This window comes from Dryas octopetala, chromosome 6 (assembly GCF_963921425.1).
Source record: "Dryas octopetala chromosome 6, drDryOcto1.1, whole genome shotgun sequence".
Taxonomy (NCBI): Eukaryota; Viridiplantae; Streptophyta; class Magnoliopsida; order Rosales; family Rosaceae; genus Dryas; species Dryas octopetala.
This window is the reverse complement of record NC_141371.1, coordinates 12,546,288-12,556,737: the sequence shown is the minus strand read 5'-3', so window position 1 is coordinate 12,556,737 and position 10,450 is coordinate 12,546,288. Positions and strand designations below refer to the sequence as shown.

The following is a 10,450-nucleotide window of genomic DNA, read 5'->3' as shown; positions in this document are numbered from 1 at the left end:
CTTTGTTTTGTTTTTTCTTTGTAACAGCCCCTAGTCAATAAGCAAAAGCTGCTGTTGAATTTTAATTTTTGTTTAATTCCAATTATGAGCAACTAAATACACCTTACTAGCTGCACTACATTTCCACATGAGAGTGGTCTTGAGATTAATAATACTTATACCAAACTTTCAAATATATAATATATTAAAATTAAAATTTATTTTTTATTATTTAAAAATTATAGTCTATTATTTTTCAGTTAAACAATTACATAATTATATTTTTAACAATTGCACAATTAATTACCAACTAACTTGTGGTCTAGTGATATTACCAATTAATTACCAATTAAGCCCTTGAAACCCTACCAAAAGCTAAAAGCTAAAGAAAAACCAAGACTAATCTCCATTCCAGAAAGAGATTCAGGTTCGACGTAGCAATACCATAGAATGATAGAAGGCTTGCTTTCATTATTGAAAACTCTATTATTTCTCTGCCTTCAAATTGTGTAAACAGCAACAACCAAGTAGATTTTCTTAGCAATTGTAGATAGGCACTTCCCACGCCAATTGGAGGTTGCAAAACCAACGATGTCAGGCCGAGAATGCCTCAGCCAACTAACACCACACTTACCCATCAAACCAACCAAGATACCGCTACTGTAAGCATAATAAATAAAAAAATGCTCAACAGGCTCATCCTGGTGTGCCTTTGTTGAGAAGCTCCATCATTGTATGATGCTATGCTACATTCTGTCTTGGCTCGCTTGACAAGTACTACTGATTTCTAATGGTTTGATCGTCATTGAGAAGAGCTGAAGAGCCGAGAGGAAAAAGTGGGGAAAGGATAATAATTATCCTTCTAAGATATAATGCACATTCCAAAAGAGTGCAATATGAGATAGCTAATGATAAAAATTTATGGATCTCCAGAATATTACCATTTAGCCTGAGTATTGATAGCAAGTCACAAACTCCAATCACATCATGGAAATATATATTTCTAAGATCAACATGTTTACTCAGTCAAACGAAAACCAAATATGAGAGCAAAAGGAACCAGTATGATCCAAAGTTTATTAAGGTTTCTAAGGTTGTAGATTTATAACAAGCACAAGCTTCAAGGTAGATTAAGAGCTTGACCATGGTGACGGATGTGATCGTCTATGAAGGTGGAAATGAAATAGTATGAGTGATCATAACCGGGCTGCAATCGCAACAGGAGTGGAACCTTAGCACTCCTGCATGCCTCTTCAAACTTGTGCGGCAGCAACTGATCATGCATGAATTTGTCATCCTCCCCCTGCAGAGAAGGATCAGTAATTAAGATAACAAAATCTAATGCAAATGAGGCAGTCATACTGTGCATGAGAGAGTAGGATATACATTTAACAAATTAATCTTAAGAAAACTCATCGATAGGTTACCGGACCAACATATTTACTCAGCGTCCCTGCTCGAAACGGATAATTTAAAGACTAACATGCAACACCATTGCAGTTTATCCTCTTCATTTCTATTGTAGATTTGAAATCCCATTGTTGTAATGCTAGGGTAAAACCTTTTTTTTTTTTTTGGTAGAGTGGAGGCCAAAGGCCCATGAAAACCTTTTATACTAACAGAAAAATAAAAATAAAACAGCATTTTTGAATGAAGAGGTTAAGCAACTCAAACCTTACTATTTTATATGCAAAGGTTCATGAAAGATCTTTATTTTTCAGGAAATATTATTCCCACTGTAGTTTTTACTGAAGCCCAATTCCTCTGAAGCCTGATGAGACCCAGGGAACTCCCTTTCTCAAAGTTTGGAAAGAGGGTTCATTTCTTTGGGCTTCGGTGTCATCAAAGTTTAGGGAGAGTTCATTTTCTGCTATTTTTTCAGATTGGAACTCTGTTGTATCCGTTGGAAATATATTGTGGTTGCTTTGCTGTAGGTAAGATGGCAGTTTCGGGATTTTGTTTTTTAAATTTTTCCTTAGCGGACATCTTGTCCCCTGCGTTGTACAGTTTCATTTTATTAATAAAGTTTTCTTTCCTATAGAAAAATACATCTTGTAATCAAGAGCACTTTCAATACATAGAAAGGTATTAATCTATATTGCTGTTAAAACAAAACTAAGAATTTGGCCAGCATCCTACCAACTTAACTTTTGGGATGGAAACAATGGAAAACCAACAAAATTGAACATGGGATCAGAGTAAGAGATCCTGAATTCAAACTCCTGCAACTACAACCTCTAAATTTATGAATTTCACATGTTGGGCTCTCTAGTCGTGGAGAGAGAGGTCCACACAGTAGGGGAATAGCACATCCTTACAACTTAAGCTTTTGAAACAGTGGTAAACCAACAAAATTCACAACTGTCATAACAACAAAGAAAAACACTAAAAATTATTGTGCTGAAGATTAGATGGTCATCAAATCTTACCTGATCAATTAAAATGGTAGCTTTCACATCATTAAACTTCAAAACTAGGCAAGTGGCATCATATTCCTGCATTTTTGCATTAAATCTGTTACAAACTTAGGGACCCGAAGATTATAACTAAGAATTAAAATAATGAGATTTCCAACTTACCTCCCAATCAGTTTTATTGCCACCTAGATAATTTGAGAAAGCTTTCTGGCCCCAGGGGCAGTTTATAGGATTCGCAATGGGTGCAAAGGCAGATACTGACTAGACAATTATTGAAAGAAAAAATCATACAAAGGAGTTAGAACCAAAGTAAATATCTCCTACGGTCACAAGAAGATCCATCCCAATAATTGCATAAGTTTTCCATGCAACACGGGGACTTTTATAGACTGACCAAAATCTCCAAAGTCGTGAAATAAAATCCAACTTCTGGTAAAATGTTTAGATCTATTACCTTATACTTGTCCAGGTTTTTCAGATAGATTGTCAAAGCACCATGCCCACCCATAGAATGACCAGATATAGATGCTCGTGATGTATTAAGCTGTGGAAAATTTTCATTCAGAAGTTTCGGCAACTCCTTGACAACATAATCGTACATACGCCAGTTCTTCCATTTCTCTTGGGTAGCATTGAGATAAAATCCAGCACCTGTTTGAGAAAACATATGCATGCACGCGCACACACACACACAACTAACTCAGTGATGGCCCTTTACACCTATAGCTAAATCCTCACTACCTAGCAAAGCTTCTCTCTTGCTATCTGTCTTGGGTAAAGTAGTAGTAGGATTCACAAACACACTATGATGTAAGACAATTTTCTCATCAATACTTCACAAAATGAAATATAACGGTCCAATGTTGCATACCTACACCAAAATCCCAGCTCTCTGCCTCTCCTTCAATAGACAAGCCTCCTATTAAAAGAATTTACATGAAGAAACAGTCAGCATAATACACAAGAAACATAACAACAAAAGATATATGGTGGTTTACACAGAAACAAATAAAACGAAAACTTATCATAAAAAATGCTACTAACAACTAACAAATTTGTACAAGAGGTTTTCATAAATGTAGTATTGACTCCTCTCATTAAAAATTCCTCAATTTGCACTTATAATTTACAATATAATTTCCAATTTTTTTTCTTTCCCAGCTAATAAGTTAACTAAAAGTTTAAGATATTAGATTAAATAAAAAATGAAAATAGTTTCAAAAGATTAGCACTATGGAATGAGATCAATTGATGCCACACCCAAGCTTAATCAATTATATACACTACGACTGGATAAATTATAGAAAGTTGAGACTTATATACAAAATGTATTGTTTGATTGCTCATCATAAAGGAAGCTTCTCTAATCAGTCTCTTAATCTTAATTCTACCTAAAGACATGCTTGCACACACACCTGTGTGTGTGTGTGTACTGATTTCACATCACATTTTCGAGATTGTAATCTCTCCCTTGCTCCTTCAGGGAGAGTGGTTCTCATTGAAGATCGAAAATGAAAAAAATGGGCAGTCAAACATGATATTTACAAGTACTTATCATTATCAAGCATAGAAGTAAACTCAAAGCACAAATGCCAAAGAGTGTCCATTCTTTCACACTGGTAGTGACACTATCTGTTATTTTTTTCTTGGGGAGGGATGGGGGGGGGGGATTCACATTGGCTGTAATTAGCTCATATTGATCAGACAATGTTAAAGGGATTTTGGCTATTGGTTAGGACAAAAGATGGACCAAGGCCCAACCCAACTAGATGCAAAAATTAAAGTAAACATTCTTGGCTTCAAGTTTTGGTCAAAAATTACAAAGTATATAATAGAGGAAGTTTTAGAGGTAATTTTTTATTATTGTTAACTATAGAAGGCTAACAAGAAAGTGAGCATGAAATTTAGAGCTGCAGTCAATTCATATTATAAACTTAAGTTATTTTTGGATCTCAACTGCTCAGAAATGCAAAATGGATTAGTTATTATATTAAATCACTTGATTATGGTCACATTCTATAACATTTTGAATACATGACCCAAGCAGTCACTTGTCCCACTATGGTTGCCCCTCTGGTCTTTTAAAAGGTTGCCAAATAGCACCTGTCCTACTTCGCCACATCAAGCCAAACAAAGGACAAGAAGAAAAGAAATAACGACATCACGTTCAAACATGAAATTATTACTCGCATCTACAACCACCATTATGACTTGAAAATTGATTCAGCAATGGCTTCCGACTTACTTGGGGATGTATCAGGGGCAATCAAAGCAATACCCTCACTTGAGGCAGCATGTTGAGCTCCTGACTTAATTATAAAATTCTCATCTGTGCAGGTAAGTCCAGAGAGCCAGTAGAGTACCTGCTCATTGATGGAAAAAAACCTATTGACTTTGATTATCATACATTAAAATGCACCAACTATTAATAGCAGCATATGGGACAAAGAAAATTAATAAATCAACTGCCAACTACAAAAAGATGCACGGAAAAGACCAAAGCAGTCTTAAAATCCTAACCAAACAATGCCTAGGCAAAATTTATGTAAATTTTCAGCTACAGAACGTTCCCACGATTTATGAAAAGATTTTGTTCTTGCAATTATTTGTGCCTAGAGACAATGATGCTACAAAATTAATTCTCAAGTGGAAGACACCTCCAAACTCATTCTGCTCATAGTTTTTTAGCATGTGGTGCAGAAATAATCAATTGATTAAATCCATCTTGCATAGTTTTCTCATTTAGTTAGTTACACTTTAGGATAATTCGCACCACAATCTGAAATCCCCTGTCTACAACAGCACTAGGAGAGATGACTGTGTTTGAAACTATAATGGTGCTAGTGAGTATCAGAGAGCTAATTATAGTTTTTCTGAATTTGGTAACTAATTTGTCGCATCAAGACTCGGGCAGGTCTGTAAAATGAATTGATAAATAGAGCCCTAAATTCAAAATTCTGGAGAAGTTAATTATTTACATATAAAAATTCACAGAACTAACTTTTAAATTCATAGAACTGAACAAAATTTTACTGAACTTTTCAACAAAAAAAATCTAGTCTCAACCCTTTTTTTTTTTCAAACTTTAAATATATATATATATATATTTGTATGTATTCAAAAAATTTACATCCAACTGTCCCCCTCTCAAGTGTCTCCCTTCCACTCTTTGCTTTTTCTTACTCTCCCTCACTTACTCATGCTAATTCTTTCAAACCTTTCTGATTCTCTCTTACTTTTGGTGTGATCACACATTATTCTTCTATTTGATTAATATTTGCTCATGTAACAAATTTAAATTAATAAAGAGAGTACAAAATTAGGAACTTTGTAAGAAGAAAAAAATTAGCTTGAATTTTCACTCCAAAAAAAAAAAATAGCTTGCATTGTCTTGGTGCCAATCGAAACTAAATTTCCAGTTTTACCAATTGGGTGTGTATCAGTGCATGTGTTCATTCCATCAACAAAATATTGCAGACACATGCATCGAGAATAGAACCTTTATAAGTTAGATACTAAAAGAGCAAAACCCTTATCAATTTTTTTAAAAAAAATTTAAAACGATAAATCAAAACCCTTATCAATTAACCCCTTAAATTCATAAATACAATAGAATTCACCCACAGAACCCTGGGGTGTCAAAATCAGATGAAAACCCAGAAAGTAATTTCATTTGGGTATGCAATTTAAAAAGAAATTGGAAATGGGTATGTGAGAAATGGAAAATAGTGAGAGAGAGAGAGAGAGAGAGAGAGAGAGAGAGGACTTACAGGGAATTTGTGGGAAGAGGAAGTAGAAGAAGGAGGGAAATAGATATGGAAGGTCATGGAGCAGCCAAGTGTAGGACTGAAATGCTTGTAGCGCTTGTTGTAGCCTCCAAACATCTTTGAGCTGCTGATCTCAGTTGGCTTGGTCTCCATCTTTGCACTTTTTTGCACTGGGGTTTCGTTTCCTGAAACTCTATGGTTTATGCTACTCCAAAGCTGTAGTAAGTTAGTAACTAGTGAGTGAAGAAGCTCCTCTCTTTTTGTGAGTGAAGAGCTCACATCACGACACGACAGCGGTTCTTAATAAACTCCATATAATAAGAGTTCAATGGTGGGAAAAAAACAAAAAAGAGGGTTAAATGAGTTTGACTGAGTTGTTGGGTAGTTCAGTACTCTAGTAGGAAGAGCCTCACAATGCACTACATTTTAATACCATATTGTATATTAATTTTTTAATAAAAATATAACTCACTAATATAAATAGGTACTAATTTTATTAGAGAGGTAATATATAAAGTGGTACAAAAATGTGGGAGAGTAATTTTGTTCACCCATTTTAACTAATGTGTATGCACACCTCTCATTAAAATGTTGTCTATGTATTTAAAAAGCTAATCATAAGTTAATTTAGAAATATTGTATTATTTATTTTTTTCCCCAAAACCCAGTTCCCTCGTTTCTCTTTTTTTTTTTTTTTTTTTCTTCTCCTTTCTCTCTATCCTCCATGCTTCTTTCTCTTTCTTTCGGCATCTCCATCCCCAGCCCAGCTCACTGACACCAACCACCTGCAACCAGTCAACCACCCTCTCCCACTCCTCTCTCTCTCCCCCCTGCTTTCTCTCCCTCACGCAACATTGCATATAGCTAGCCCAGCCCAACCATGGCCAGGCCGACCACTTCTCGACCAACCCAAACCCAACCGCAAGTTCCCTCGCCAGCATGAGCACCACCAGCTTCTCCATCTCTCTTATGTGAGTTGGTTGACGCCGGTGAGCTGGGCTAGGGATGGAGATGCAGAGAGAGAGAGAGAGAGAGAGAGAGAGAGAGAGAGGAGAAGAAGAGGAAAAAAGAAAGAAAGGAGGGAACTGGGTTTTGGGGAAAAAAAGGAAAAATAAAGAAATAAAATATTTTTGGGTTAATTCATGGTTAACTTTTTAAACACATGATAACATTTTAGATACAATAATGCTAGTTGTCCCACATTTTTTCTCCCACATTTGTATCCCACATGATGTGTCATTACTTTACTGGAAGGGTATTTCCTTTTTCTTTTTTAGGTTTTATTTTTTAATTTTTAGTGTCCAATGTATGAATGCCATGTAAGATGGTATGAAATTGTGGTATAAAAATGTGGTATAAAAATGTGATAAGTGTAGCATTACTGATGAGTCTATAACACATATATAATTTTGAATCAATTTAGAACAGTAGTGCTAGATATACCACATTTTTATACCATAATTTCATACCACCTTATGTGGCAACTTACATGGCATTCATACATTGGATATTAAAAAATAAAAATAAAAACCAAAAAAGAAAAAGAAAAACTTTGTCCAATAAAGTAATGACACGTGAGATGGTATAAGAATGTGGTATAAGAAATGTAGTAAGAATAGCATTATTCAATTTAGAATTCCTAGCATTCATAATTGCTATTTAACAATAATGTTAGAAACATTGCACCAAGATCCCAAAGAATATGACATCTGCTGTGTCATTGTTTTAAATTTGGTGATCAATGTTGACGATTTCATCTCTTTAGAATTTTTTTTGTCTGACATCTCTTTGGGATTAACCTCAAGAATTAATAGGATTATAAATTAACCCAATTTTCTTCTTTTTTTGGCCAGATCATATTGACAATTGTTGAGCAACGTTTTAACAAATCGTTTTAGAATTCATTAGATTTATGATGCAATCTTCCAACACCCAATTGTTAGAAACTATAGGCTTGTACTATGATCATTCAATCGAGAACTTCATTTCTTTCAGTATACTAAGTCAATTCTTTAGTCTTTTTTCAATTTTGGTATCAAAACTTTGACCCGTATACATGAAGGAATGGCAATGGGGCGGGGTGATCGAGGCCGGTCCCATCCCAGTCCCTGAATAAGCTTTTCTCCCCGTCCCCGCCCCATCCCCATTAAAACTGATTTGGGGATTCACCGCCAAGATTTGAACAAAGTTACATAATTCACCAACATTTGAACAAAGAAAAGCACAAGCCCATATATAACATTGGTTTTTTAAGAATCTAGTAAGTATGAGTAATCATAGATCAATAAAATGATTAAGGTCTCTTTTTTCTCCAATTGAATATAGTTCAAATTCAATCTATGAAGTTGTCCGCATGCTAAGACCTAACCATCAAATCATTTTTGAACTGTAATATATATATATATATATATATATATATATCCAAGGCTAAGGTATTTGATTAAGAGGGACCTATAGACAATGATTTACAAGTTTAAATGAGATCTTCATAGGGAATGTATTTGTTTCACCCTTTGAATGGCCTTCTTAACCTTTGTTGATGGCTCTTCATACAAGATGGCAGGGTTGTCAAACTCAGGCGCCAAGCTTGGCTCCCTAAGAAGGGCGCGGAACGAATCTGCCACTGAATACGAAAGGGACTCAAGGTTGTATCCCCCTTCCAAGAAAAACACACATCGACCCCCACATAGATCTTTGGAGAGTTGTTGAATGTTGGATGCAAGCGAGTAGTATGTTCCTGTTGTGAATTGCAGACTCGCAAGTGGATCCAATACATGAGCATCATACCCAGCAGAGACAAGAATGATGTCTGGCTTAAACCTTTGAGCACAAGGTACAATTATTTCATCAAACACAGTTCTCATGGCAGTGTCACCTGCGCCTCCAGGTAGAGGAAGATTTAGTGTTGTTCCTTCTCCTTTCCCATGGCCTACCTCGTCGAATTTTCCCGTACCGGGGTAGCTTCCATCTTGGTGAGTTGAAAGGAAAAATATATCCGGATCGTCATAGAAAGCATCACTTGTTCCATTCCCATGGTGAACATCAAAATCAATGATGAACACACGCTTCAAGCCATGTGCACGCTGCGCGTAACGAGCTGCAATTGCAATATTTGCAAAAACACAAAACCCCATTGGACCCTTTGGAACAGCATGGTGTCCAGGAGGTCTTATCAAAGCAAAACCTGTAGGCGGATCCCAACTCTTGTTCGATTCTGCAACCACGGAATCGATCAATGCAATGCCTGCTCCAGCTGCAACTAGTGAGTCCCCAAACGTATCAGCAGTTGCATATGTTGGTCCAGAGCCTTCAATAAAAATAAGGCCCTGTTGTGAGGCTTGATCCATAGCCTTCTCAAGGCCTGAAACATAGGATCTTGTATGAACACTCGCAATGTCATCCAAAGAAGCTGGCTTGAAATTCTCAAGTTGAACAACCTTGGAGCCACAGAACCTCGGCGTGAGCTCGAATTTTTCGAGAGCCTTCACTACTGCAGGAACTCGAAAATGTGATTCTGGATGAGACTCCTTGTTATGACCCATGGCAGGAGCCACAGCATAAACCACACGTGCATCGCTTAGTTTCTTATTAGTACCATTTGAACAACAAGAAATAGAAGAAGTTTCTTGTTTTTTTGTAGAGAAACATCTCCTTCCTCTTCTCACTCTCTTATTCAAAATTCCATCTCTCACAAAATTTGCATCCAAGTCAAATCTACTATGACTCTTCAACTTGCACAAATGGTGCCTCAACAAAAACAACACATTCGCAGCCATTTGAGACTACAGGGTACAGCTACAAAGCCTACAAGCCTACAAGGTCAAGTGATTAAGGTCTCTTAATATTTTAACAAACAAAATATTCCTTATTCTTCTGAAGGTTTCCCAAATTCCCATTTCACTCCAAACATCAGTAATCCTTTAATGTTTTCAAATTAGAGAAAAAACAGGGCAACCCATTTATCAGTCAAGAAGGGTCCACTAAATAACTCAATTAGAAAGAACAACAATCAAGTAAAATTCAAACCCAACCCATAAATTCAAAAATCAAAACCAAGCAAAAATCATACCTTTTTCTGACTGATTCCGCTTGCCGCTGCCGGAGTGAAGGAAGGAGGAGGGGGGAAGCGGCTGTTTTGGAATACAGTGGGGCAAGTGACGATATGGGTGTGTGCGGGGCAGAGGCTTATCTGTTGGGAAACGACAAAAAAACTAAAAAATATTATTAGAGAATGCGCCTAAAAACAAAGTAAAGGGTTAAGAGAGTTCGAACCAAAAAACAAAAAAA

The 10,450-nt window shown here is 36.2% G+C and overlaps 2 protein-coding genes across 2 annotated transcripts; both read right to left on the bottom strand.

The window, feature by feature from the left end:
- Positions 1-881: 881 nt before the first annotated feature.
- SFGH (S-formylglutathione hydrolase) lies at positions 882-6,404 on the bottom strand. Its single transcript, XM_086247198.1, has 7 exons — positions 6,167-6,404; positions 4,642-4,759; positions 3,268-3,315; positions 2,851-3,047; positions 2,559-2,657; positions 2,409-2,474; positions 882-1,282 (listed from the first exon to the last, which is right to left on the bottom strand). Exons 1-7 carry the CDS (start codon positions 6,314-6,316, stop codon positions 1,100-1,102), a joined length of 861 nt encoding a protein of 286 aa, XP_086103324.1. The 5' UTR covers positions 6,317-6,404; the 3' UTR covers positions 882-1,099.
- Positions 6,405-8,369: 1,965 nt separating this feature from the next.
- On the bottom strand, positions 8,370-10,369 carry HDA14 (histone deacetylase 14). Its single transcript, XM_086247964.1, has 2 exons — positions 10,233-10,369; positions 8,370-9,975 (listed from the first exon to the last, which is right to left on the bottom strand). Exon 2 carries the CDS (start codon positions 9,937-9,939, stop codon positions 8,650-8,652), a length of 1,290 nt encoding a protein of 429 aa, XP_086104090.1. The 5' UTR covers positions 9,940-9,975; positions 10,233-10,369; the 3' UTR covers positions 8,370-8,649.
- Positions 10,370-10,450: the final 81 nt, after the last annotated feature.